Genomic DNA, 27,593 nt, shown 5'->3' with positions numbered 1-27,593 from the left:
TGTTTGCTTTGAATGATGGCCTTTTCTACTATAAAGTCAATGTTCTCAAAGCTAGTTATGCAGAGGTGCAGCGCGTTGAAGATATCGACGATGCGTCGCTTTTCCGGTTTGTCGCTTGATCTTCCTCTGTGTTAGGGTCAATTACTAAATGGATATATTGAGTCGCATTCCTTCACATGTCAAGATATGACATGGCATGATATGACATAACATATGAAATAAGATATAATATCCCAGAGAATAAGCGAATAGCAAGGGCTCATCCTTCACTGCCTTTGTCCGAATGCAAAGCGCCTCCATGTTCCATCTACGTCCTCACATAGAGTCATAAATTTGTCATCATCGATCAATTCGCACATCCAGTTCTCGAGGAAAGCAATTCGCTCAGCCGTTGGTGAAGATAGATACCGCGAAAGATGGTCTTCTGTCAGGGCCGGGGCTTTATCGTCTGGCTTGCTGGCAGGGTTGTGGTTGGAGTTCGAGCTAGTTTGGTTATTCTGTGCATCCGATGTGTTCTGAATGCTGGGTATTTGGGATGGCTCTTCGGCGGATTCGCAGATCGGAGCTGTGTTTTGCGAAGCAGGGGGCTCTTCATAAAGCACTGATCGCTGACTTGCTACCGGGCAAGGATTTGTTTGGGACAAGGGTTGGGAATCGGATTCGGGCAAAGCAGAATAATTATTAGGCTCGACCTCGAGACGACATAGATGAGGTTCTGGATCCTTGGTTGGCTCAGTTGGTTGAGAACTTGGTGGAGCTGACTGGGGATGATTCTGTGTTGTTCGAGTCAAGCTTGCAGCTCTCGGCTTTTTCGCAGTTGGCTTGGAGAACGGCAGGTCTCTCTTTGGAGGGAGCATCTGGTTTAACTGGTCGACGTCATGAATTGCAGATATGGTGGAAAGCTGGGAGCTTGGTGGCTCCGGTTCTTTGTTTGACATGTGTGCGAGAGTAGATGCATGTAGTGGTTGAGGCAAATATATCGGTTCCGTGCTTTGACATGGGCGGCTGGGAGCTGGTACAGGTCCGGATACAAGGTGTGAAATAGTGGTGGCAGGAGATGATGCTCGAATTGGTGCTACCGAAGCAAAATGTAAGATAGCTATTCGAGCGGTGGTCAGAGGAATCGTTACATACTTGTCCTTCCAGACCCTAAGGCTCCCGTGGGGTAAAAGTGGACTCCATTGCTGCCAGTTGATGTGGCCGCCGTGTTTGAAGTTCTGGGGGCAATGGAGGAGAGATGGCCCGATGTCCATGATGACACCGAAGGAAATCGTTGTATTGCTGGTGCTGGTATCTTCCCTTCTGTCAGTGGACAGTTGATTTCGCCTAGAAGAGCCAAGGCCATGAAGTAGTCATGCTCGGTAGTAAACTTGATCTGAAACCGACGAATCTGCGGAATATAAGTAGGTTTTGTTAGGACCACTGCACGGAGTTATGTCTGGTCCAGAGTATACACACATGTGTTCCACCATGAGGATACTTGACTGCAAGACAAGGCGACTTGACAACGACAGCAAAGTGCGACCTTGGGGGTGGAATCAGCTGGGCCTGCATTCGTGCCATGCGAGTAAAAAATACGAGATCAAGCTGCTCCTAAATTGGATGACCCGGATGTTCAGCATTACTGACTTGTGTCAAGCTTTATGCGTGAGTGTACCAGGATGCCACCACCTCGAACCACTTTCTGAATCATCCTCGATGGCACAGACCCCGAATCGAGAAACTTCTCGAATATGCAAGCCAGATCTCCATTTCCAGGGACATGATTCCAGGTCAGTGGACCAACATGGTCGATGGTAGTGGTTGTATGCGAGAACTTGGCGATGGCTAGACGAAGGACCTGGGGAGGGATGGCTGGCTGCAGATGCTGCATCTTATAGATCTAGGACAATCAAGAAGAGTAAAGTCTCAGGAAATGGCCATGGATATGATATAGATGAACAATGTGCGTGGTGTCTAGTGGAATGAACTTTGTGGTGAGGGCGAGATTGACCGAGAGAGCTCTCTGTCAGCACTCCCACTGTTATTTGAATTGCCCACCCTGTTCTCACCTCTAAGTAGAGTGTAATTGAATCTATGCGGTAAGAACGTATGCCTTGTATTTCATCTCGTAATATCAAACTCTTAGAAGTCATGTTGGGACTGCCAAAGATATGACTGGGTTCCTCAAGACGCTACTCTATGCAGTTGACCAGTCGATCAACCAAAGTCCTCCATCTCTGTTTATTGGGCATCTCGAACTGAAAGGTGTGTATAAAGCACATCAGGACAGACTGAATGGGTCTATCATGCCTATTGTGTCTATTATCTCTGTGTACAATTGAATAATGTGGCAGCCTGAGGCATCAATATATCCCGGGCATGGCATTCATTAGTCATCGACGGGAACAACCGATAATCCGGCAACGCGCCTTGGAGAAGCCCGGACTTTTGGCTGATCAGTGCCGTTGATCGCAAGCCCAGCTCTAGCCCTCCAGGGCCGCAAGGCATTGACGAATATTTTACTTTTGAAACATATCGCTGGTTTTGATTACCTACGCGCAAATTTACTACTGCCTTAGAGCTGCCGTTGCTGCTGAGCAAAGTAGCACTTTGCTCTTTTCACCATCGCATCCAGTGCTCCGACGTTCGAACGCGCGAAACTTGCGACCCAAGCCGAGTCACAACCACTGACCGTCGCTATCACCTCTTTCGGTCATAATCAACGTTGTATCGCCTTTACGCTCCGACCTTGGAAGCCGCACGTTGTCGCGAGTTTCACACCCCTGCAATTTCTCCTGCTCGACTGGTTCGCAAATAAAGGCGTATCAAGGGCAGCATCCCTCGAGGCGTGTCTTCAAAGTTTTCAATCTTGAGACTGGACGGTCTTGTCCCCGATTTTCCCTCGAATTCTCGAGGTCAAGTTTGTCAATCTCATCCGCTGCAAGGACGGAACCACACGTGCATTCGAAAACGTGAACGGCGCAACGCTGTCGCGTTCCTTCAGCAGCACCATGTCTGCCTCTACCCCTCGCACCTCACTGCGACGTAAGACTACCATCTCTCAGCCGACAGGTGTGGTACCTATACTAATGCCACCCACAGAGGGCTTACGCCATGCTCCAAAAGTCAACCAACCCTTCATCCCCGATACAACTCCTGCCCGTCGATCACACATCCATCATGGACTCACGTCACCACAACCACCAGCTAGCCCCCATCATGTAAACGTCAATCCGGCCGCCAATCCCCAAAGCGCGCAGTTCACGGTCGATAGCTGGGAAGGGAAAGACAATCGACAGGTTCCCATGTCGACGAGGGAAGTCCCAACCCCAGGGAACCGCCCGGCCATATTTTCCCATATGCGTGACCCTTCGAAAATGCCCCGGCAGTTGGATTATTACGACCCTTATTTCCCACTGAGATATCTTGAGGTTCCAAGGAGTAAGTCTCCCCTTCATCCATGGATCGGCTAGAAATACTGATGGTCTTGTCTCATTTAGCGGACCACATCTACAAACGTGCCCACTACGGTCTGCAGTCAGGTATCCCGGATGAAGTCGACTTTGCGCTGTACCACCTGGTACAAATTTCAAATCAACGATGGGATAAATTCAAGTTCGAAGGATTTCCCCTGCTTGCGGAAACTTTGATGCAGAAAGCACTTGACATCACACAACTCTGCACGGGGGTGAAGTGGGAATTCCAGTACGATCCTCGGAAGCCGATTGACCGTGTCAACGTGCTCAATTCGTTACATGGCACCCGGGATATCCTGGACAAAATTAGCAAAATCCCAGTGAACCTCCCGGACGACAGCCTTGAGACCTACGACTTCAATCATCGACTGAGAAACATCAAAGAGGCCACGTTAGTGTTGCGAAACATGGTACTCCTGAAGGAGAACGCGTTTTATGTGTCGCGTTATGCAAATGGTCTACTACGGGACTTCTTGGTTATCTTGATCAATGCTCCCAATCAACCTCGACTGAATGAAATCAAAAATGACGCATTAGATATCGCCGAAGAGGTCACCAAGTTCTTGCGAACTGATCCTGAAGATCCATTGTGGATTTCTTTGGTGCATTGCCTTGACTCCCCAGACCGCGCCCATGTCGTGCGGTCCCTGTGGGCCTTGACACATTTCGGCACTGAGCTGGATGATGCGGATGCAAACCGGGCCATGGAGACCCTGACCAAACCGACTCTCCAGCAGATGTACTATCACACGCTTCTTGACCTCGACAAGGATATTCTGAGTGGTGCATTGGACTTTTGGTATCAATACACGCTCAGTCATGACAATATCGAGACACTGATGGATGTCCTCAATTTCCCAATCGTCTTTGTTCCTCGCATGATCGCACTTCTCACCTATGAAGCACGGCCTACCAAAAAGGAAACCGTTCTTCAGGAAGAGAAGGTCGTACCTCCACCCACTGACATCCCTCGTGTATCCCCTGAGCTTTTGGAAAAGCTCATGGAACTCTCTGAGCCGGAACGCAGCTCCCAATGGCTACGTTGCTGCTTCATTGAGGATGCAGAATGCGAGATCACACAGATCGCTTTATGGCAAGCCTACCAAAGCCGGTTTGCAGATCCCCGTGTCACTGGAGGGGGCGTTCTTCCCGCTGCAGAGTTCATCAAGAACGTCAGCAACACGTTCACGAACGCCCAAGCACAGGTCATCAACGGCCCTGGCACTTCCACCAAATTCATTATCAAGGGCATTCGACCTTTAGAAACTGCCCACACATTTGAAGGCTTCCCTTACTCCTACTGCAGATGGGCGGACAACTCAAAGCCTTCAAAGATGTGCCAGCGTGCATTCACATCTCCGACAGATCTCCGGAACCACGTTTTCGGCGACCACATGAACCTGGAACCCACAGACACTCCCGGCCAGTATAAGCTTGATCCCGCAGAGACGCCCATCCACACGTGTCAATGGGACCACTGTGTACGGTTCCGAGCCTCTGGGCCCAGCGCCAACACATCCATGGTCGCTGGCCATGTTTCGTCCCATTTGCCCGAAGATCGCCCCGCAGGCGCACAGCCCACGAGCGCCAAGCGTGCGGTTCTCCAAGAGCGCATCGTCCGCAAATGGTACTATATGGATACACCGATCAATGAAAAGGGCGAGCCATTCGGCGTGGCCTATAAAGCCGCATTGGTGCTGCGCAACATCGCCCGAGGCCTGCCGAATCGGACCACGTCTAAATACGGTGGACTTCCCTGGAAGAAGGCGTGCTTCACGAGCCAGCGCCCCAAGATCGTCGAAGTCTGGGACCGAAATCGTGCGCTGCGCAAGGAGCTTACCGAGTTAATCATGGTGATCGAGAAAGAGGTAGACTATTGAATTTCCCATTACATGTTTTCCGTCGCAACTGCCTCTTTTTTCTTCTCTCATGAATCAATATCTCTGTACGATTAATACCCTGATTATTCGTGTTCTCGCTGTCTTTCTGGTTCCCAGGTCCTCCATCTTGTCTAAATGTACAATATCTAAGAGCCCGGGCCACATTGGCGGTGTTTTCTTGTTTCTGCTTTATTTTTAATGACTTGTCGCTTTGATCTCAGCCTAAGTTCGCGCACAAAAGGCCCCCGCAGAGTGGAGTTGCATTACTACCTGGGCATGGGTATGGGGTGGTTGATGTCTGATCTTTTCCGGCGTCTCTTTAAGATAGAAATTCGAGATTCAACTAGTTAGTATACCGAGGCTCGGGGTTTAATTCACTTTTTTTGTCGTTTACTTCCCTGTTCTTACCTAGATATGTATATCTATTCAGGAAAAACAAACCTAGACAACGAGATTGAGCATTGGAATGTCGAGAGGAGTAGTGAGTGGAGGGTGGACTTGGTTGTAAGGGAGACGTAGGTTGTTGGGTCTAGGCTTGATCGCATCGTTGCTAGAAGGATTGAGATGTTGTTTTCGCCTGGGGATGCCATTTTGGAGGTCTTATTGGAATAAGTCGTTATAAGGAATGATATTTGCGAAAAGGAGATGGAGATGGAGTTGATGTCATCTTAGGGCATTGTTCAGCTCCCAAGTCAACTAATGGGATCTATGCATAAACTTCCAAAAGACCACGGGAAAGGATTGCGATTCGGAAATGATTGAAAATAGATGTCAGTTTGTACATCAACAGTAATTGGGATATTTATACGGGGACGTCGAAATGCATGGTGTCAATTTGAGAATTGAGAAAGCTAAGAAGATAAGACTAGACTATAGAATGTAACAGGTGGCATTCCATGTAATAACAGTAACAATATCAGAAAAAGAACTTCATACTTAGTAGTCACCTGTAGGCATTCCACCCACAGTCGGAACATGCTGTCCATGGAATCCAAACCCAACAGCTCCATCGACATTCGCTCGGCCAAGCTCCGACAAGTTACGAGCATCAAGACAGAGCAAATAACTCTTGCCACGCATCCCATCGAGAACCACGCTAAGAAGTACACCATCATCCTCACTAGTGCCCTCGGGGTTAGCCACGAAAATGGGCTCACCGGGCGATTGGCCATGACATGCCCAGAGCTGGACTTGCTGGGTATCACAATCCAGCTTCATGATACCGTCCGTCAGAGTTGCTTCTCCACGGAAGGTCACAGCGTAGGCATATCGGTGTTTCTGAGTGGCTCTTTTCGGATTCATAGTTGGCAGCTCAGGCGACAACGATTTGCAAAGGGACCACTCGATTACCGCTTTCTTAGGATCGGTGCATGGCGTGGAAGGCACGGCAGGTAGGCGGAACCGGGTAAAGGATGTTCGGAAAGAATCATCTCTCTTCTTTTGGAAGGTCTTGGCTGTATCCAACGAAGAGATCAAGTTCTCGTAATAGACGTATTCCAAGAATTTAGAGTTGTCGGTTCTGACAATATCTGCAACGATATCCATCTCCGCCGGATTCTCCTTTGAGGGCTCGAGCCATGCGTTAACCGTGTGGAAGCAAAAGAACGCAGGGCTTTCGTATGTTGCGATCAACCCCTTGCCGTGCTTACGGTCAATGACATACCACACTGCCGGCTGACTTGGGTCTGTTGGCAATATTGAATCCATGAACGAGGAGTCCAACAGCTGTGGATTGATATGTGCGTTCCACACACACAGCACAACATGGTCCTCGGTGATGAGAAGGGAGTGGAGATAAGCTGGTGTTGCGGGAAAGGTCGCTAGGATTGTCGTCTTCCCCGTTGAAGCCGAGACCCCGAAAACACGGTATGTACAGGTTGGTTCTAGGGTGAGATTATAGTTGAACATGTCTCCGGTAATAGGATCAGATCGGGCATGAGATGCAGAGCGTTGTCCCGAAAGTTCAGGGTGCAGAATAATCTGCGAGGCCATGCCGATGGGCTCCAGGGTTTCTGGATCGAGCTTCTTGAAGGCATTGTAGTCGGTCTTCGCATAGAGAGTCCGGATTCCCTGGGAATCGCCCCAGCGAGAAGTCAACTCATTGGGCCTGGGATCGAGGCCGGGGACGTGTAATTGAAAGAGTGACACTTATGTTGCTACTCGACGGAGTCGGCTGCGGGAGATATTCAGTCTGGACTTTTCCCAGGACGCTCTTGCAAGGATCGCGTTTCTGTCCGAAACTGATCTCGTCCAGAGATCCCGTCTTTCTTGCATGTTCGATAAGGTCGTCCGTTGAAAAGCGAGAGTTGTAGAAAACCCGGGGTGAAGCATGGGAGTTCTCTGGTGCGAAGATCTGGAAACGGTGGGTTTGACCAAATCCGTCGAACCAGTGAGAGAGTCGTAGTGTTTCTCCATTATCAACTTGAAGCTGACTTTTGCCTGGACCTGTTCGATACAGGACTCCAGCAGCGTAAGCAGGAATCTGTCCTACCACAGAGAGCTCGACGGGGTCACGCTGTTCGTATTCAGGATCGAACTATGCAGGGATTAGTATGTATAGTTCGAGGTGTCTATGATTTTACTTACACCCTTGTCGTTGGGCCAGTTGTTATAATGATCTCCGCTCATACCATTCTCTCTGGCTGTTGAGTCTCGGCCAATAGACGACATGTTTTTGATGTGATTGAACTGTGTTGACATGGGCGTTTGTTCAGGTTGATGTTGTTGCCTGACGTTTCAGGTCAGTACCTTTTGTTCTTTTCCTCTTTGCCTCTTTTCGTCTTCACAATCTGATTTACTTGACTGCCTAGGTAGCAAATTGACCATCTTGCTGATTCACCCTTTATATATTTTTTAAACACTTTACTGTGAAAGAAAACAGCCCATTTACTGCGCCTGGTCTTTGTCTTCGTCATTGGCGGGGGAATCGCGACGGGCTGAATTTCACAACCGACTTCTCCCTTTTCGCCAATCGCCAACGTCGAATTACCGAGTCTCGCTCATCATCGTCATTCTGAGGCGCCAAGTCTATAACTGATTTCTGATCACGGATGAACACATACCAACACATTTAATTTCAGTTCCACCCGGATCTTGGCGGGATACACCCACTTGAAGGCTGTTTATGCCGTCTTCTGGCACGCAAATCATCTATATGAAATCCACACCATCTGAGGCAGCCACATTTTCGGTGCCTTGTATTAAGCCGACGCCAACCCCCCATGAAGCGACAAGTACAGAAACCCGAGACCCGAACAGGCCCAAGGATGTGGAAATGTAAAGAATGTTCCTCTAGTTTTCAGCGATTAGACCATATGAAACGCCATGCCCTTACTCGTATGTTTCGGACGAAACTCGAATGGATATAGTAATGACTTCCTACAGATCACACGGTAAAGAGCCACCTCTGTTTGTTTTGCGGCTCTTCGTTCAGCCGAGGGTGTGTTACCTTCCATGACTCCCGAGGATATATGTTACTCTGTGTTATGTATGCTGACAAGAACACAGAGATGTGCTACGGAGACATTGGAAATCGTGCAAGGCCCGCGTAGAAGGCGGATATGAAATCCCCGAGCCGGAGCGCGGCGGGAAACACAAACGTGCCTGTGATAGCTGTGCAAGTCTCAGGAAAGCCTGTAATGGGGAAATGCCGTGTGCGGAATGCACCCAAAGAGCAAAGCAGTGCGCTTACCAACGACTCCTCGACGACGAGCTTCCCTTGCCATCTACATCACAGGCCTTACCAGAGACCCGGGACGTCGAAAGAGCAAGTTCGAGTAATGATGCCCCTAAGGTCTGAGTCAAGTTGGGACCTTGGCCCTGCGACACTTTATCCACCTCACATGAAAATCATTGCTGGACGTCAGAAATTTGCTCTTGGCTGATTAGAAAGGCCAATAATTAGCTGAGTCCAGTCCCATGTGGGATCAATATGTTGATCAGGTATCTGATTACCTCGTGATTGCGAGCTAAATGACATGTACACTGTCTGACGATATGTTTTTGGCGGTATGAACACCTGGGTGCGCTACACAGACGTCATTGACGGACAGCCCTGGAGGTCAGCTTAGGTGCTTCTGGCACAGACGACGGTGTCGTGAACTTTCTGCTTGAGAACTGCGCCATTGGAATTTGAAGGGCTTGAGTCACTCCATGCTCTCATTCCTTACGTGTGCTATCAGAGGTGGGCAAAATGTCCCATACACTTATATGAGCTGAGTCTATATGGTAATTGGAGTTGGGTGCGAGGTGAAACCATTTGACTGAAGGGATTCGCCAGCGATCGAACGGTGTCCCGGGGTGGAGATTTATTTCATTCATTGTTATATTGAACTCTTTTAAAGTGCCTTTTTCATGATCATGACACAAGAGTGGAGATCTAGCCATGTATATCATTGCATCACTGCTGGATATGGTACCTGGGCATTTCTATGCAACCAGGTTCCCTTTCATTCCCGGAGATGTGTTTCTCACCGTGGCAAGAAAATAGAATCAGCGCTGTCGTAAACATTTTCAATAAAGTTCTCATAGCTCAACCAAGCGGTGTCATCCGAGCCGCTCTGTAGTGATGGGTCACTAAGATCCATCGCATCCCACACATTGGGCCAGGACACCGGCGCGAAAGAAGTCGGCACTTCCGTGGTCTGCGAATCTAGCGGTTCATCAACGGCGTCTCTCAAGTCGAGCGAAACGTCTGCGAGATCCTGTTGATGCTCAGGTTGTTTCGAGACAGGCTCGGAAGACGTGCCATCGAAAGTGCACTGAGACACTGCTTGGCGAGAAGGGTCAATAGCGAGGAGTTCGTTCCTCCGCGTCTTCGCCTGCGACATTAGCCTCTCCAAAGGCTTCCAGAGCATCCCCTGTTCATAGTCTGCGATTACGAGCCGCAAGCGCTGGTAAACGTCGTCAACGACGGTCCAGTACTTTGACATCACCACCGGATCTTTGCAGACGCAGAGTTCGGCAAGGGCCACAGCCAAGGCGTGCCAATGAACCCACATCGAGCCGTACCACCGCCAAGACCTGGCACCTGGGTAATTGTATACCTCCTGCGACCACTGCAGGCCATCAGCTGCGATCTTAAGGAGGGCATTCCCTTGAATTTTCGGGGGTATGAAGTTATAGCTTCGCTGCAGCGGTCGGAGACAGGCTAGCTGCAGCCAGCTGCCCATAACACCCGCTGTCTTCTGCGCGTACCACTGGAAGTCTGAAAGGTCGGGCCTGCAGCCCCTCAGAAGGTCTGATGTCTTTTGTTGGAAATCGTGGACGACTTGCTGCCGCAAACTCATTATAGTCACGGCTGGCTCGGTCATGTCTGAAAATGCAAGGGTACGGGTCACGGACACTGCCGCTGCGACAACCAAAGTGTGCGTCATGTCGGTAAATGTGCCTTCCGTGTGTTCGGGGATCGGCCCTGGCATGTTGAACCATAAGTCCTCATCATTGATATTCGACGGCTGGTTGTAATCGAGCCATGCGGATTGCATCATCGGCTCGGATGCCCTGTCTAGGGAGGCTGCTACATCGAGGACGCCGATTCCTAGCCATGCTCGCCTGCGCATCTCGTGCTCAAAAGGGCGTACCGTGAATGGCGGCTGGGGTATGTGAAGAGATAATGCCTGGCCTACTCGGAGTGCCATGCTCAACATGGTCCAGACCCTTCGGCTTTGGTCTTGAGATCGCGCGGCGAGCTAGAACCGTTTAGATTTAAATCCCAGTTTTAAGATGAAGGGGCACGAAAGACGAGAAACATGTAGTCGTACTCACCAGAGAGATAATATAAGCTTGCAGAACAGTGAGATCGTTCGTCGTGACAAAGTCCGCCTTTGCAAGCGCAGATTCTGTTTCTTGCTGGAATTCCGCGACTATTACCTTTTTGCTTGTGTTGAACATTGACTGGCATTCCATCTCGTCAAGAGTACACACAGCGCAAAGATAAATAGCCGAAGCAAGGGTGGCTGGCGCCTGGTGATCCTGCTCATAGTCAAGATAACGCTTGCCATCTTTAATAAATGCTTGTAGCGACGGTCGATGTAAAATTTTGAAGAGCGGATCGACATTACGGAAAAAAATGTCACATAACCTGTGCCGGATTTGGGGTTGAAGATATAATCGTCTGCTGGCCTGGGGTGAGCTCGACAAGCCTTCAGGGCTTTCAGAGCTCACAAGCGATGTGCCAAAACTAGATGCCGAATCTTTGACGCCATGGTCTTCGTTTTCTATACGACCTTGCAAGACACTGCGCAATTCTTGGGTCTAGGGATCGTGACATGAGCCAAATCATCCCAGCCGCAAGCCATGAGTTCAACAAACTCACCTGCTGCATGATATCTTCCCAAAAGGGACTCCCCACATATACAGTTGAAGGGCGAGGAAGATGTGGTGGCGCCGCACTGGGCAAGTAGTCACTCTGACCCTGCGGATTATCCGGACTGGCCTTGCTGGCCTCTGCCGCTGACTGATGCGGTGTGTATGGATGTGACGGCTCGGGGCCAGTCGAGACAACTTGTAATCCATCTCGCTCATTGACGACTCTCTTCAGGAGTTTCTCGAGTCTCGCTACTCGCTCCGATAGTTCCTTGTCCGAGCCTACCATCCGCTCGGGCTTTCGCGTGCGCCCGCGCGGCAGACGCGCGCGTTCCACAGGAACACACACAAGGCCTAGTCTCTCGCAGCTTGTACAAGGACTTAACTTGTCGCATTTCACTTTGCGCTGGCGACATGCTTCACAGGTGAGGCGGACCCGTGGTGCCGAGGACCGCGAGTGGGTTGTCCCGGCTTGGCCCACCAAATCGGCCATTATTTTGCTTGACCCAATCGGTCCAGCTGAAAACGAGGCAGATGGGCTTGAGATGGATTGTATAGTTTGTACAATGTACATCCATGCCGAAGATCCAAGCCTTGGCCTTTGCAGAGGTTTTGCACATCCCCAGCTACCGATCCACATTAAATGTTACTGGCCAATCAGAGGCCGAATCAGCAGGTTGTGTCTCTGCGGATGATCTACGCAAGTCGATTGCATATAAAAAGAAACAAGGTGACGTTGAGATTGATTCCAAGGTACGAACTCGGCCACATTAGGATTAGGCACGTATGTACAACATACGGAGTCCGGATAGGGAGAACAATGATAGCCCACTAGCCCACACTTTCCCTTTTGGGATAAATTCCGTCTTCCTTCGTATTCATATCTTACTCCTTTCCCCCCTTCGGCAACATTTCTTTACTTTAAAAATCTGCAGATCTCCATGTCTCTTCCAAGGTTATCATCATAGATTCTACCGAGCTCCCGAGTCTCGATAACTACATATGTAGACAGAATGTGGCAAACTGCCAAGGCAGTCTAGAGCCATTGGAGATGTCGAAATATCTGACCCCACTGATTATTAACTTCACTGGCAGAAGTCCCTAAGGCCATCTTGAATCTGCAGGAAATGCACAATACATCCGTATATGGCGTTGCCACCGATAGCTTCGAATTTGTTCAAAACCGATCAAGTAGCTAGGTATAAGAACTCACAAAATATACTAGAATACCACTACGGCGTACTAAAGCATCTAGCTAATTACTCGACAATATGGAGTCGAATAAAATTGCATCCGTTCATAAAATTGTTCTAGATCCGCGGAGTTGTTAACAGCGCATCCGATGAACCATAAAGATCTTCACTCGAAAAGAATGGTGAATGGTTCGCCCGGAGCTAAGTGCCACTTAGTGGCAATAATGGGTCGAGTGGGCACGGCATCAGGGGCCAAGAGCCGTGCGTCACGGCTGAAGGCCAAGGCGAGAACTATGCTCCGTACTCGGTACGGAGTACGGAGTACGGAGTATAGATCTACAATATATAGACTTTGTGGCATACCCGTGGATAGGACCTTAAGAGAAAACTATAACGCTCCGATGTATTCTTCGATGTACCATACTTTCCCCTTATTCGTATATTGGAAATTTCTGGTTGATATGTCGGACTTCGAAAATCGAAGATAAAAGACATCAAAAAAGACATCAAAAAAGACATCGAAAAGGAGATAGAAGGATGATTGAGTGGAGTAATACGGGCCACTTATCAACTGTCACGATGTACTTCGTATAATTCAGTGACGGTGAATTACGCAAAATGGTTTAGCGTGCCTTTTCGGGTTTAGCCCTTCACTGCGCGTTACTATCGCCGTGCGTGTTTCTATGAAGTCCCCTTCATCGCCGCTTCAACTTTTAGTTGTTTTTTGCCCTTCTAATCTTCCTGTCTCTCCTTTTCTATCTGGTGGGGTGGTGTTTGATTGTCCCACGATAAGGATCGCCTTCTGTTATCATCCCGATTCGGCCCTGTTTGTTCCTATCGTCGAATCGATCCTCCCATGTACGTCCAGATCGTCACATTTAGCCAGTCTTATGCATTCTTGGCAACTGATTTGACATCCGGTTTGTGCTCATTAGGCAGTCTCAATTAGGATTAAATTCAGCTGAAAAGCAAAATTGGTTTGAGCCAACAACTGTACAATATGACTTCAAAAGATCCAGTAGAACCCCCCTCAATTTCTAGGCAGGAATCACAACAGCCAGAAATAAATGAAGCCTTTGACTTGCATAACACTTTTGACGGAGAGCAGCAAAATAAACTTAATATGATGCTCACTAACTGCAACATTGCTGACCTTTCATAGCTCCCATTTCTCCGGACGAGAACGCCAGTCCCTCTCGTCGGGTCGCTTAGCCAGCCTGTACGCGACATAACGGGTGTCTGACCATTGAAGTTTATCAAGGATTGGCCATCCTCTTCGAAACCCCGAAAGGCGACTGAACTCATTAGTAAATAGTCCCAATTCATGTAGAATCTTTGACGTACACATTGCCAGTGGCCTGATCATATATGATCTTCGAGATTCTCGGCAGCTGTGGTTTTACACCGCAACGCAGCATCTCTCTGTTGATTGTATTAGCGTTTTGTCTGTCTGCTATCTTGGGTTTGCGTAAACTGACTCGAAGGCAACACGAAACTTGGCACGGACATCCTCTCGTACAAGGGGATCCAAGCTCCAGAAAAATTCCTCTGTAAGAGGCTCCCCAGGCACCTTTTCCCATACGAGGTATATGATATAACCACCAGGGACGAGATCATGTTCCCCTTGCTTTTTTTCGCAGTAACCAAGGAAACGTGGAACAGAGCTACAGCCTTGACTCATCAATAGCCTAAAGGCCTCTAGCTCCCCACACACCTCAGGAGGTTGGATTTGTTGGGCTAGTGTAGCCAGATCAGCGTCCTCCGTCCCAGAGATAGGAATCTGATAATATATTCGCATGAACGCTATCTGCGTCGGGTCCTCCTCTAGGTGGCACAGAAATTTGCCAACTGTCATAGGACACCCAACGCCCATGTCGACATCTTCCTGTGCGAGATGAACAGCCCTCTCCGAGAGCTTTTCCGTGATGATCCACGAGCGGCCGATCCCTGGGGGAGGCGAACCGGAGAAGGAAAGGGTAGGGGCCGTAGCGGACGAGGCCGGAGAGGACGAGGCCGGAGAGGACGAGGCCGCCGGAGGGGAGACTCCAGGAGGTGGGGGCCGCAGAGGGAGAGATGGCAGACATGGAGGGAGAGCAGAAGACGGCTGTTGCAGGGGGTCGAAGTCATAAAACGTAGTGACCTTAGTCCCTACCAGGCGGCGGAGGTATCGGGCATCGAAGTCACTCGGTCTGGAAGGAAGTATCATGATGATTCTTGCGAGCAGGTACCTCGAGCAACGAATTAACTATACCAATTTCACGCGAACGGAGGGCCAAGCTTTAGAAAGTAGTATGATTTACAGGGGCTAGTCCCGATTAGGTATAGAACCGCTTTTCAACACACAACCCCACAAACTGGCTTAGGGAGATACTATCACAGCGGGCACCTGCAAGCTATAGTTAACGTAATGCACGGGTAAGTCGTTAACACGGGCGAACCGTTAACTCCAAAACACCATAATAAAACGCGATTTTTACAACGTGATATTTCAACACTAAAGGCTCATTATGAGGTCTTAGGATATCCTCGTACTTAATATATCACTCTAAGTATGTTTATCAGGTCGAGAAGTATTTTGAGGTATACAATAATGTAGATATTCATGTCACTCGATCGGAGCTAAATAATCGTGTCCTCTACAACCAAAACCAACTTTCGTTGTTGATATACAGTGACCTGAAAAATCGCATTTACAACGGTGTTTTGGAGTTAACGGTTCGCCCGTGTTAACGACTCACCAGTAGGTATGTTAGTAGGGTAGCTCTTATATTAATAATAACTAGGTACGTGAGCATAAGCTCGTTCTTGGGTAGCTTCGTATAGCGCACCTATTCTCAAGGTCGCGTCCTATACTAAGTACTCCGAAGCCAGTTACAACCCGGCTTTGAACTAGTTTTAGGTCTAATACGAGTCTGTATAAGGCCTTCAAGGGTTGCGTATACGGTGCTGATAGAGAAAATTGGCTGTACTCGTATATAAGTTTGTAAGATTACCTAGGTAAGTGAGGGTGGGGACCTCGGGAAGGATGAGCCGCGTACGGAGTACTTGTGTATGTCCACGTATTAATGGAAGTCACGCTAAGCCTAATTTGGCTATCGCCGTGGTGTCCGAAGCACTAGGTGCACATGATTCTCCCTCCAAAAGCCACGCACAATCCTGGTCTTTTCACGGTCACCCCTTTTCACTCCGTACAACAGGGTGCATAAAATGTACTCCGTATAGACGAGCGCAATCAGGGATGGGTTTGCATAACTCGACGACGACATCGATGATCTGAAACTAACTTCATCTGATTGTCAATGCGTTTCTCCTGTCATCAATTTGATTGGAATTCTCCGGTCCCGTGCACGCGGCCTTTCCCGGAGGGGTTGGGATTAGATCGGCCCCTGCAGAGAAAGCCATTGCTGGGATTCTTGAATTATGATCAGGGCAGTAAATATTCAAATGTTGAATAATCGAGAGATATCCCCGAACTCCCCGAAATTTCCTGAGCCCCAGGATTGTGCAGTTGTGCAGGTACAAAAACGGGCTGCAGAGGTGGGTGCAGATCGCAGGAACAATAGGATTATTGCATTTCCCCCACCCACGTTCCCTTGAAGCCAAGAGACACCTCCTCCGTAAGTCTCTTGGAGGTTAATTGAGGGTTAATTTGGCACTATTGCTTTTTGCATGGTAGAGGCAGCCACGGCAGTATTTAACCATGGATTGATTAAGCATGAAAGTATAAGCGAGGGGAAAGTGGATATGTATTCCGTACTCCGTAGATAATGCAATATATTGGGAGTAGATTATTGTCAGGCTAGTGACCTTCACAAATGCAAAACGACGTTCTGTTGGGTAAAAATGATCTAGGGTTTGGTCATGTGAGATTGAAGTCAAAAGAAAAACCTTGGAAGTAATTATTCCCACGTTTTAGGGTGTTCGCGAATCCACCTGTTCCCTGTTGGGGAGTGCGCTATTGCGAACTTTAGCCGGGCGGAGCTTCCTAATATGTATTGGCCGTCGCTCTGACCACATGTGTACCATGGTTCAGGGAGCTAGATTGACGAATCAGAGTTGTCTAGATGAAAACAAAGTTCATGTCATGCGGAGACCATGTGTTTGTTCTTTGGGTCAACGTTGACATTCTTGGGTAACTGACACATATAGCCCTGGAGGTGTATGCGCTTGACAGCAATATTGCAATGTACCATGTACCATGTACTTCAGACCTGACAATCTCTTATGATACTACCTAGGTAGACAATGCAGAACCACTGTTCATCACCAATTCCCGAGTTTATGTTTATACCGTCACCACCCGAATGGGGCCCGCTAATGTCTAGTGGCGTTGACAGCCAAGCTACGGAGGGCAACAAAATCCAAATACCCCATCAAAATTAAATAGTCTATTATTGCCCCATCTCTAGCCCGGTGGCTGAATGGTGATCTTCAAATCGGGTGGAGAGGATCTCGCATTCCTCTTACCTTTCCCTTTTTTTTTTTTTTTTTTTGCCCGCAATACTTCAGACTCCTATCCCTCCTTTGTACATATGTATTGAGAAGAGGGCCATTCCCTGATCCCGGGAGACTTCATCTCGACCATTGACAGAGTGGCATTCATATCTACTATAAGTCAACAGAGGAACTTTGCGATCTCTCTTTCAGCGCATTGAATACCCTTCCGTTCACAATCACAATCCGTGCCCGAAACTTGCCCTACACTCATTTATATATGCCTTTATGACACGATGACTACTCTATCAACATCCCGGGGTCACCAGGCCCTCGCCACAAGCGCTGTGTTTACAACTATAGCCACATTCATTGCTGCCGTCCGTTTATATACACGAGCATTCCTCGTAAAGCAGATGGGAGCGGACGACCATGTCGTCATAGTCTCTCTAGCTTTCTCATGGATTTTCTTCGGCTTGTTGGCAGGCGAAGTCTTCCACGGCATGGGCGAGCACTATGCCCTTATCCCCGCCGAAACCTACAAGGTCCAGATGATCGTACGCTCCATCCCAGAAGAACATCTCTCCAACAAAGTACAATTCCATTGACATGCTCCTCTTACAGTGCTTCTGGGCTTCAGTCCCCATATATCAAACAAGCCTCATCAGCACAAAGATGTCAATCCTTCTCCAATACAAACGAGTCTTCTCCACACCACGCATGCGTCAAGCATGCTGGCTCCTCATCGGCTTTCTAGCCGCCTACGGAACCTGGACCATCATCAGCGCCTGGGCGAACTGTGTTCCCCTCGCCAAGTTCTGGGATCCAACTGTCCCGGGCTTCTGTCTGGATAAGAAAGCCCTGTGGTTTTCCAACTCCGCCATCCACATTCTTACCGATATCCTCATTCTCATATACCCAATGCCAGTCCTGAAATCGCTACAATTGCCCAGGAAGCAGAAGTTCGCTCTCATGGCTGTTTTCGCCCTAGGTGGATTGTAAGTCCAGCTCCATACGACGAGAACCATCTACAATGCTAACAATCATTCCAGCGTCTTGATCACAAGTGTACTCCGCCTCAAATCCCTCCTCGTCATCTCCAACTCGGACGACCCAACCTGTTAGTTCTAACAATCCCTCACACACAAGCCAAATCTAACAATCTACAGATGACAACGTCGGCGCAGCAACCTGGTCCGCCGTCGAGTGCAACGTAGCAATTATCTGCGCCTGTCTCCCCGGCACACGCGTCTTCCTCTCCAAACTCCTGCCGCACATCTTCTCCACCCGGAGCAACGGCTATCGCAGCAGGACGACGCGGCCTTCGCGAACCGGCCGCAACGTCCTTACAGGAAACGGAAATACGGAAGTCCTGGCCTCTGTTGTCGGCGGACGCGATCACAGCTCGGCCTATGACCATGATCTCGAAAATCTGTCCCCGTCTGGCTCTTTCAAAGGTCACTCTAATGAGCCTGGGAAGGAGACCTTCGCCGGTATCAAGGTCACGACTAATGTTACGCAAGAGAGTACATCGCATTCGAACATTGCTCTTAACGATGATACGGGTAGTACAAAAGAATTGGTGAAGCATAGCTTCTGATATATAATGACTTGGGTTGGTCTAACGGGTTCATTTCTTTATACATATTTATTTTTCGTTCTTTTTGGCTGGCGGTCTTCTCTCTTGTCTTATATACCTATGGGGGTTTATGTGGTGCTCTTGTGCTTATGTTCTTTCTGTCTGTTTACGCGATGATATACCCAATTACAACAGGTAAGGCTGTGTCTTCGGCGCAGTAACTACGCCATTACTATCAAATTTTCAAGGAGTGCATAGCCAAACCACCACGGTAGGAGAACTGGCTAGTGATTTATTAGAGCCTTATGGCCGAAATCATTGTGATGGATATCTCAGGGCGGGATTGTAGCGATGAAGTCTTCTGGAAAGGACATGGCTGGAATTACAACAATCATTTCATTAAACTAGGTCGTCCCTAACCTCCAGGCTACCTACAAATCCTTCCAACATGAGCTCTAGGGTATTATGAATACATTGTAAATACAAATGTACAAATATCGAAGCGAACAAAACGAGCTGATCATTCAGTATGCATGAGACCCGCCCATTGTACATTCGGAAGCCGCCCACATTTCGGAGACCAAGGGCTAGTGACAAGGAAGATGCAAAAAGACGAAGTAGAAAATAATTCTAGGCAAGAATCTCAAAAAGATGGACATCGCTATTGTGCAATGTGCGTGAGATTACGCAGATGTCACCATGCAAACCCTAAAATCTTAATATAGTTGTGAATCTCGGATCTGTTGCAAAGATACGCTCTACTCCCAAACGTTGGAGAAGAGGTCGTCAGATCCACCAAATCCACCAGCGGGCTTGTTATTCGTGCTTGTAGAGGTTGTATTGGTGACTGGGGCAGCGCTGGCCCAGCCGCCAAAGTCCTCGTCCGCTGCCACAGTAGGCGCAGGCTTAGAAGCAGCACTGGGCGCACCCCAGCCGTGGCCCACGTCATTCGGGGTCAATGTTTCCGGGACCTTCATCATGGATGCAGGCGAGGGCGCGGCTGGAGCAGCCGACGGGACAGGATCAGGTGTGCTCCAGGCGTTCCCGCCCCATGGATCAAGGCTGGCTGACATCATGCTGGCTGCTGCTGCGTTCGCTGCGCTGGTGGCGGGCGCTTTAGGAGGGGCAGGAGGCTGCATCGGGGGAGCAGAAATATTAAATGCAGATTTCATTTCCTGCTGAGGAGAGGTTGCTGTGGACTTTGGGGGCGAGACCGTTGATGAATTTGCGGGAGGCGATGAAAATCCAAACAGGTCGTTCGACAGGGACGAGGACGGAGGGTTAGGCTTAGCAGTTGGGGAACTAAATCCACCGAATCCGAAATCTTGCCCACTAGAGACGGAAGTTGTTCGGGACTGGGGCTTCGGAGCTGACACGGTCGGGGAGGTTAAGCTATCAAATAAGTCGCCGCTCGCAGACCCTGAGGGTGATGTGACTTTTGGAGCAGCAGGACTCGACTTGCCGGCGCCGAAAGATGAGAGATTAGAGAATGCCGATGGCTTCTCAGCCGGTTTGGCGGGTGGAGGAGAAGTAGTAGTTGGGAAGCTCAGTCCACTGAAGGCGTCCGTCAGGCCGCCCATGTGAGACGAAGCGGAGGGAGCAGGAGGCGAGGCCATGTCGCCGAAGGAGTTGCCTCGCTGGTGCTGCACGGGTGGTGTAGGCTGCGGCTTCGAGTACAATGACAAGATTGACTGTTTCAGGTCTGGCCGCGACATTCCGGCTGGTGCTGCTGGTGTAGATGCTGTGCTAGACGGGCGACTGGCAGTGGAGGGCTGCGTGCTACCGAAGAAGTCGAGACCTAGCAATGAATCATTGGGCTTGTGAGTCTTGGCAGGTGCGGGCTGTGCTTGTCTAGGTGGCACACGCGGAGTAGGGTCGGTTGTGCTAGGGCGGTTCGGAGGAGAGATATCGTCGCCGAACAAATCAATTGAGGCTTGTTGACGGTGTACCGGGGGTTGACTAGCAGTGGCGACTCTTTGCGAGGCTGAACGTTCGATCTTTGCTTTCTCCTGGACAACCGCAAGAGGCTAGCAAGTCAGCGACTGCTGCTAACTGGATGGTCTATCATGCGCACTCACCACATCGTCATCGCCGTCATCCAGGGTCGAGGGGTCCGGCATCCCACCGTCCATTACCCATCGCTTGCTCTCGTACTTGGTCCGGATGAAGTTCTCAATTTTCCTGTCCACTCTAATGTCAGAAACTACCACCAACAAGCGCCAATCGAATGCACTTACGCATCGGACGGAATATGGCCGGGGGCCAATTTCGCTTCCCAGTATCTGCATCCTATTAGCCCATGCCCAATGTGGTCGGTCAATTGGTTGCGACGAACTTATTGGCTCTTCCATTTCCCCACCTCACCACACTCTGAAGTTGCTCATCGGTCCAAGCATCGAGATCCACGGACTTGACTCGGCTGATATGCGTTCCCATACCCCGGTGAATGCCCGAGCACCGAATGCAAACAAACACACCCAGGTTCCAAGACGCCCATCGCGGATCTATTCAAAAGTCAATTCAGTATATTAGTGCCAAGAAATAGCCTCGGAGATGAAGCCAGCGTGGGCGCAACTCAAGGAGGGTATCGGGACCACTCACGCTTGTTCCGTTTACAGTCGGCACATATCTTGTTGGGCTCGAGTTTCAGCAGAGCCTTGATAGTCTGCGAGTTTTGGGCAGCTTGGCCTGGAGTAGGACGTCGAGACATAATAGCAACAACTCAAGGATCGATGTGTGAAAGGGTTAGGGAAACAATGAGAGCAACCTAATTATTCTTAGGTGGCGGTCGGCAGGATTGCGGCCTAAGGCTGCACTTGTGTATACGGATGGGGGAAAATGCCAGTCACGCAGTTTGAGGTAGAGTAGCATGAGGTCATTATCCGATAGTAAATATACTACTTTGTACATTGTGAGTTTACTTTGCTTTTCATTGAAGGATTTCTTCAAAGTTAAGTTCAACAAAATAGGGTTGGTCCACTCAAATGACGCCTCTCTCTCTCCGTATCATGCATGTCGGCTTTTCTGCAGCCTTAGTCCCCGCAAAACAAATGGAATATGGAATATCAACGGAAAACCTCTCAGGCTTTCGCCTGAGGATTCTTAGCAGCGCTGACATCTTCTGTAAAGCGCAGACTGACACTATTCACACAATGACGCTCATCCGTGGGAGTCGGATACCCCTCACCCTCGAATACATGGCCGAGGTGGCCTCCGCAGTTGCTGCATACGATCTCTGTCCGCTTCATGCCAAATGTGTCATCGACATGTCTAGTCACAGCACCAGGGATGGAATCAAAGTATGCTGGCCAGCCACAGCCAGATTTGAATTTGTGGTCGGCAGTATAAAGCGGCGCATCGCAACCGGCGCAATTGTAGACACCTTTGGACGGATAGTGGGAATCGTATTCACCGGTGCCGGCGCGCTCAGTACCCTTTTCGCGGAGAATACGGAATTGCTCTGTAGCCATTCTTGTAAGCTCACATCCATCATATATTGCGTAGGAGTTCAAAACACCCCATGGTGTACAAACCTGGGTTCAAAACAGCCCTCCACTCGTCTTCGCTTCTCTGGTCCGGGGGCGACATGGCGTCAGCCGGTTTGACAGGGCTATGGTTAGAGCTGAAGAAGGCACCGAAAAAGGGAATTGTCGGTGCAGCTAGGAGAGCCTTTGTGCTTGTCTTCGAATGGGGAGGCTTGCGCGTCGAGGACAAAAACCGGGAGAAGCAAAATGTCGGTGCAGGGCGGAGAGGGATGGTTTGGTGTTTGAGGGGGGAAAGAAGATTGCGAGATAGTTGGGATCGCATAGAGACAGAGTCGATAGAAAAGTGACAAAAATATAAGTGATCGGTAATTGAAGCAGAGATGACAGTGGGGTGAGGCTAATCCCATCTGGGCTCCAGCACTGCGCTGAAATCAAGGCCTTTACGTCATCATGCGGGGAGACCCCCGGGGACTCTATAAGGCCTAGACTCATGAATAGATGTATATATACCCTATAGGCTACGATGTTCCAAAGCTGATTGCTTGTCTTTTTAAGAAGAAATTGATATTCGAAACAGCCCAGGTCCCACCTGGGAAAACTCCAGCAGTGCAAGGGTATCTCAACAGTAAATCTGACACAAACAAGATTGAAGGGAAAAAAAATAAAAAATGAAAAAGAAAAGAGAAACAAGTAAGAAAAGAAGAAAAAAAAAAAAGGAAACAAAGAACAAAGGCCAAAGCAAGATTCAGCGGCGGTTCACGCCGGTCACCAACATGGAGCCCCGATTGAGCTCCACACGCCAGCCCTCCTTCAACAGCATGTTCCACACGGCGGGTCCAATATGTGATTTGCGGTCCAGGGAGTGGTGGCCAACACCGCACACAATATTGAACCCGCCGTGGGAGTTCCGTCCTCCGCCACGAACATGCTTCTGGTCGCCCAGTCCGTCCCACCACGCCTGCACACGCTCACGCGCAATTCTGACGGCGTTGGCGACCGTCACGCCATGCAGATCTAGATCGCATGGTGACGACTGGCGGGCCACCAGCCGGTCAGAAGCTGTTGCCAGGTGACGTAGAGCAAGCTGGCGTTGCTCGTTTCCGACGTCCCTGTAATAGGCAGAGGCGCCGCCGTACAGGGGGTTCGAGCGGGCGCGGCGGGCGGACTGGGATGCTTGGGCAAGGGCAGCGGATCGGGCTGCGAAGTGAGAGTTGGCAGCGGCAGCAGCTTCATGGAAATCCATGAAGTCCGAGGCAGACCCTGTCTGCGGCGTTGGCGCCACATTCTCCTCGTTGTCATCGAGGGCGACCGGTGACGAGACGAAACTGATGATGTTTGAGACTGAAGTGAGATCAGGACGCCGGGCTAGGATCTCAGCCAATTCACCTGCGGCTGAGATCTCATTGTTTGCAATTTGAATCAAACCGACTAGAGTGATGGGCTTGATTCCGGGGTACTTGTGACTGAGCTCCCCCACTTGCGTGACGAGTACAGGATCGTCTTCAATCTCATGGATGTCCTTCGGCGCATGGGCCTGTGCCAAGACTCTAATCGTCGCACAGAGTGACATGGAGTTTGAATGATAAGCCGATGCGATTTTCTCTCTCTGCAACGCGGAGGCCCGCGAGGAAAGAAAGTCGATATCCTTCTTTCCTGCCTCCCATTTATTGGTAGTGGTATTCATATCCTGGGAGGCCAGATCGACTCGACGACTTTGCTGCTTTTTCTTCTTTCGCGATTTCTTGCCGCCGCCGTCTTGATTCTCCTTGGCCTCGAAGCCATCGATTGACTTGGGAATGGAGGATTGGCTGTCTTGAGTATCCTCTCTGGGGATTTCTTGAGGGGTCTCTCTCGCAATTTGTGTCTCTTCGATGAAAGCAAGATTGAGCAGGACATCCATCGAGCGACTGAGGTTGTCATGGCAATCTTCTAGGATGCGCTCGGCTTCCAGGCGAGTAATGCTTGGGAACATGCTAATCAAGTTCTGTGCCTTGTCAGCGCTTGTCATACCCAGAAAGGTGTATGCAAGCTTAGAGCGTTTGAGATTTTCAGCGTGACTGGCACTGTTGGTGCCGCCATTATCCTGTTGGGGATTTTCAAGCGATGGCCAGCTTGTAAAATCCGAAGGTGCGCCGTCAGACGATCCGCCGACCAAAGAGCCTGAGGCCTCGGAGTTTCGGAGGTTTGTTGTGCCAGTGGGGTCAAATGGTAACTTCTCTTGCTCAACGGCAGATGCGTTCAATACATCCAGAGTTTCACGCAACTGTTCGACTTGAGAGGGGACTGCCAGGTCAAAGTCTGATGCAATCGCAACAAACAACGCAGGGTCAATTGGCGGACAGTAGGTACTTTCAAGCTCCTAAATAAGCCAAGAAAAAAGAAAATCATCAGAACAGAACATGACAAGTAAGTGGTACAGCAACAAGCTACGCCTAAACTGTCTGAATCAGTGGGACGCAACGTACCTTGAAGACTTCACCGCCACAGTCCCCCATGGCTCTGATCATGGAATCAATTGCAGGGAAATTGAAATTGCTTGTTTCATTCCCTGGGAAGGGTTGCGAGTTTGGATAATTGCAGGGACGTTAAGTGGGGGTGACAAAGGTGAAAAGTGGCTTTTTTTTCGTGATGATCTTGATAACTCCGCGATAAGATAGGGATAGAGATCGATGCGGGTAATGATGGGGGAACCAATCACAGAGCCTTGCAACAGTCACGTGTTTGCATTGCATTGCATTGGTGCGGGGCGCCGGGTCCCGGATCAACTATTGGTCCGGAGCTGAGGCGGTATTATGTGGCAGAATTGGGTAGTATAAGAAACTCCCTCTGTTAGCGAGTTAACTAGTTGTCCTTTGAATATCATTACATTACCCAGTTTGATCCATACCGTAGGCCTGTGTGGCCGTCTTTGTCGGTAGCTTCTTTTAAGCCTTGCTGGCGGTTTAGTTCTTTGTCTGCCACAAGGGTAGGAAATGGCACGTGTAAAAGGACCACGTGCTGAACGATGGTTTTAACCAGGACAAAACTGATCCCATATTATGTAGGATTCGAGTGAGGTCACTTTTTAACAAGATTCAGACTACTAGCAAGAACATACATCATTATATGTACCAATTCCTTCCAGTCGGCCGGAATACAGTCGGCCGGAATACACACACCTATATCCCAATATCTGCCTCTGTAAGCTACAGCAGTATCCACGGCTTCTACTTGTGCATTTGTTAGTTTGTATGTGAGGTGCACCCTCTAACTACATGTAAGTATTATAGAGAGGTAACTCCAGATGGCGTGAGCATTAGGCACCCAAAAATTGCACACGGCCGAGTGGCCGTATCTTCTGGCTCAGTCAGCAGCAGTTTGGCCCGAAGGATCTCTCATTTTGATTGATGCACCGCGCTGGACTAAGAGTTCTATAGTATCCAATAGCCCTTTAGCAGCGGCATAATGAAGCGGGGCACCTATACCACTACTATACATATAAAAGTAATATTCGTCACCACAGTTCTGATATATGATATCATTCAGCAGATGGTGATTGTCTAAGAGATACTGGAGGACCTCTAAGCGATCATCGGACTCGCGCATTGCCGCATAATGTGACTTAGCCATGCTGTATGGATGCACCATGGCTGAGAAGAAGCTCGATAATTGCGAAAGGTGCTTTCTCAAAAACGATAGATAGTGGTGTTCGATCCGTGAATTTATAACATCGGCGATTAGGATCCGCCCCATGGGCAAGGAACCACTCCGTTAACTGATAATCGTGGAAGGAAAATCTATGACAAAAAAAACCCCCATTAGCAAGCCACCCGGTCTCCTATTAAAAGCAAACAGACTCACGCTAGAGCTGCGGGAGTGTCCGAGTCAATCGATGCGTTGATGTCCCATCCGTGTGTGAGGAATAAGTGTTAGTTTACTTTAGAATTTATAGACTTAGCATAACCAGCATTGGCTAGAATCTATTACGATGGAATTAAACCATTAGTCGCCACTAGAAAGCTCATCGCGGGAGGTGCCATATTCGAGGAACAGACGGAAGAGAGCGAAGTTGCCCTGTTTAAGGGTAGTGTGGTCATATACTCGGGCAATGTGCTGAAGGCCGCACCATCATCGAGAAAGATGTTTACACCACTAGTGGTATGTGGAACTTGAGCAAAGCGCAAATTCTCCCTGCTAGTAGAGCCTCGCATCTCAATAAGGAAATGCTAACAAGCTTAGTATGTCCTTGCCGTTCTAGAGCCGCTTCTGTGACAAATATAGATGCTCAAAAAAATAACTATATATACCCAAAGAAAGCTCGCACTAAGTTCAAGAAACTAACTTGTACAATACAATAACTCTACATAGCTGGGCCAAACGAAGTATATGTTGATGTACGGGTTGTAGTCCATACTTCTAGCTCTAGTTTAGCTTGCTTCTTGTGCGATTCGTCATTCTTGTATTCTACCATGCACCAGATATCTGGGTAAGCCTGGCGTTTCTGATAACTCCGAGGTCATCTGTCGGTAATTTAGTGGCACATATGTCTAAGAATTATTGCTGACTTTTGGCGCAGCATAATACTGATTTTGACATAGCCATTATAGTTGCGCAGGTATTCAGGGGTACGTGAGCAAATAGTACGGGTAATCTGTAAGGTTGTGCGGGCCGAAGCCGCAGGTGGGGCCGGCGCGACATCCATGGATACACCAAGCAATGAAAGAAACCTCGAAATCCAAGCAAGACACCAATTTCGGTCTGCTAGCTGTGCCAGTAAGTAAGTCTTGATGTGCGGACGGAATTCAACCAGGGTTCTCTGGTACGTCGCATGCAGTTTGTCATACCGAGTCTAAGGAAATGCAATAGAGATTTGCTTCAAGGCACTCGCGACGAAGCTACCTTGACCCTTCTATAGGTACTAATTCTACTATTTGGTTTTCGACTATTGATATAAGATCTTTAGTTACCATTGGAATTTTGGAACTACATTGCCTGCAAAACATACCCTAAAGTGCAGGCGTTGGAGCCTGCACTTTAGGGTATGTTGATAGGGCTGGCCGAAGTGGTTCCCAAGGCACCTCACCAGTGTAGACGTGCATGTATAATACATATTAGGGGTTGACTGCTCATGATTTCTCATTTAATGACTCGGAGAGTATTATATGGACAATTATCAGGATAAATGTGAGCGCTAGTTCCCAATATTGTGAGCCAAATGGATCTAGTTATGGAAAGTCCCTCACCATCCAGGATAAAAGTTGCATAAGCCACGAACTTTG

General features: G+C 49.1%; 10 protein-coding genes across 10 annotated transcripts; 3 read left to right on the top strand and 7 right to left on the bottom strand.

Moving 5' to 3' along the window:
• Positions 1–266: 266 nt before the first annotated feature.
• N7489_007515 (uncharacterized protein) lies at positions 267–1,873 on the bottom strand (the record flags this gene model as incomplete). The annotated part of the gene is made up of 4 exons (XM_056713265.1): positions 267–1,075; positions 1,135–1,390; positions 1,459–1,593; positions 1,658–1,873. The coding sequence occupies 4 exons, from the start codon at positions 1,871–1,873 to the stop codon at positions 267–269; spliced, it is 1,416 nt and encodes a 471-aa protein (XP_056566980.1).
• Positions 1,874–2,993: 1,120 nt separating this feature from the next.
• On the top strand, positions 2,994–5,338 carry N7489_007514 (putative chromatin remodeling complex subunit (Rsc9); the record flags this gene model as incomplete). The annotated part of the gene is made up of 3 exons (XM_056713264.1): positions 2,994–3,027; positions 3,085–3,423; positions 3,483–5,338. 3 exons carry the CDS (start codon positions 2,994–2,996, stop codon positions 5,336–5,338), a joined length of 2,229 nt encoding a protein of 742 aa, XP_056566979.1.
• A 936-nt stretch (positions 5,339–6,274) lies between these two features.
• N7489_007513 (carotenoid oxygenase family protein) lies at positions 6,275–8,038 on the bottom strand (the record flags this gene model as incomplete). The annotated part of the gene is given in 3 exon segments (XM_056713263.1): positions 6,275–7,485; positions 7,499–7,874; positions 7,925–8,038. The coding sequence occupies 3 exon segments, from the start codon at positions 8,036–8,038 to the stop codon at positions 6,275–6,277; spliced, it is 1,701 nt and encodes a 566-aa protein (XP_056566978.1).
• Positions 8,039–9,807: 1,769 nt separating this feature from the next.
• On the bottom strand, positions 9,808–12,284 carry N7489_007512 (putative C6 transcription factor; the record flags this gene model as incomplete). The annotated part of the gene is made up of 3 exons (XM_056713262.1): positions 9,808–11,028; positions 11,105–11,593; positions 11,655–12,284. The coding sequence occupies 3 exons, from the start codon at positions 12,282–12,284 to the stop codon at positions 9,808–9,810; spliced, it is 2,340 nt and encodes a 779-aa protein (XP_056566977.1).
• Positions 12,285–14,290: 2,006 nt separating this feature from the next.
• On the bottom strand, positions 14,291–15,043 carry N7489_007511 (uncharacterized protein; the record flags this gene model as incomplete). Its single annotated transcript, XM_056713261.1, has 1 exon — positions 14,291–15,043. The coding sequence occupies one exon, from the start codon at positions 15,041–15,043 to the stop codon at positions 14,291–14,293; it is 753 nt and encodes a 250-aa protein (XP_056566976.1).
• Positions 15,044–17,567: 2,524 nt separating this feature from the next.
• On the top strand, positions 17,568–18,871 carry N7489_007510 (putative integral membrane protein; the record flags this gene model as incomplete). The annotated part of the gene is made up of 4 exons (XM_056713260.1): positions 17,568–17,828; positions 17,896–18,269; positions 18,324–18,391; positions 18,441–18,871. 4 exons carry the CDS (start codon positions 17,568–17,570, stop codon positions 18,869–18,871), a joined length of 1,134 nt encoding a protein of 377 aa, XP_056566975.1.
• A 737-nt stretch (positions 18,872–19,608) lies between these two features.
• N7489_007509 (uncharacterized protein) lies at positions 19,609–21,560 on the bottom strand (the record flags this gene model as incomplete). Its single annotated transcript, XM_056713259.1, has 5 exons — positions 19,609–20,877; positions 20,929–21,031; positions 21,088–21,132; positions 21,186–21,354; positions 21,452–21,560. 5 exons carry the CDS (start codon positions 21,558–21,560, stop codon positions 19,609–19,611), a joined length of 1,695 nt encoding a protein of 564 aa, XP_056566974.1.
• Positions 21,561–21,930: 370 nt separating this feature from the next.
• Positions 21,931–22,657, bottom strand: N7489_007508 (peptide-methionine (R)-S-oxide reductase; the record flags this gene model as incomplete). The annotated part of the gene is made up of 2 exons (XM_056713258.1): positions 21,931–22,310; positions 22,384–22,657. The coding sequence occupies 2 exons, from the start codon at positions 22,655–22,657 to the stop codon at positions 21,931–21,933; spliced, it is 654 nt and encodes a 217-aa protein (XP_056566973.1).
• Positions 22,658–23,080: 423 nt separating this feature from the next.
• Positions 23,081–24,842, bottom strand: N7489_007507 (uncharacterized protein; the record flags this gene model as incomplete). Its single annotated transcript, XM_056713257.1, has 2 exons — positions 23,081–24,694; positions 24,801–24,842. The coding sequence occupies 2 exons, from the start codon at positions 24,840–24,842 to the stop codon at positions 23,081–23,083; spliced, it is 1,656 nt and encodes a 551-aa protein (XP_056566972.1).
• A 1,372-nt stretch (positions 24,843–26,214) lies between these two features.
• N7489_007506 (YCII-related protein) lies at positions 26,215–27,180 on the top strand (the record flags this gene model as incomplete). The annotated part of the gene is made up of 5 exons (XM_056713256.1): positions 26,215–26,225; positions 26,331–26,472; positions 26,741–26,800; positions 26,973–27,087; positions 27,149–27,180. 5 exons carry the CDS (start codon positions 26,215–26,217, stop codon positions 27,178–27,180), a joined length of 360 nt encoding a protein of 119 aa, XP_056566971.1.
• Between the last annotated feature and the right edge of the window lie 413 nt (positions 27,181–27,593).

The sequence above is a fragment of the Penicillium chrysogenum genome (genome assembly GCF_028827035.1).
Source record: "Penicillium chrysogenum strain IBT 35668 chromosome Unknown utg000004l_segment0_segment0, whole genome shotgun sequence".
Lineage (NCBI taxonomy): Eukaryota > Fungi > Ascomycota > Eurotiomycetes > Eurotiales > Aspergillaceae > Penicillium > Penicillium chrysogenum.
The sequence above is the reverse complement of the archived record's forward strand: the minus strand, read 5'-3'. Positions and strand labels throughout refer to the sequence as shown.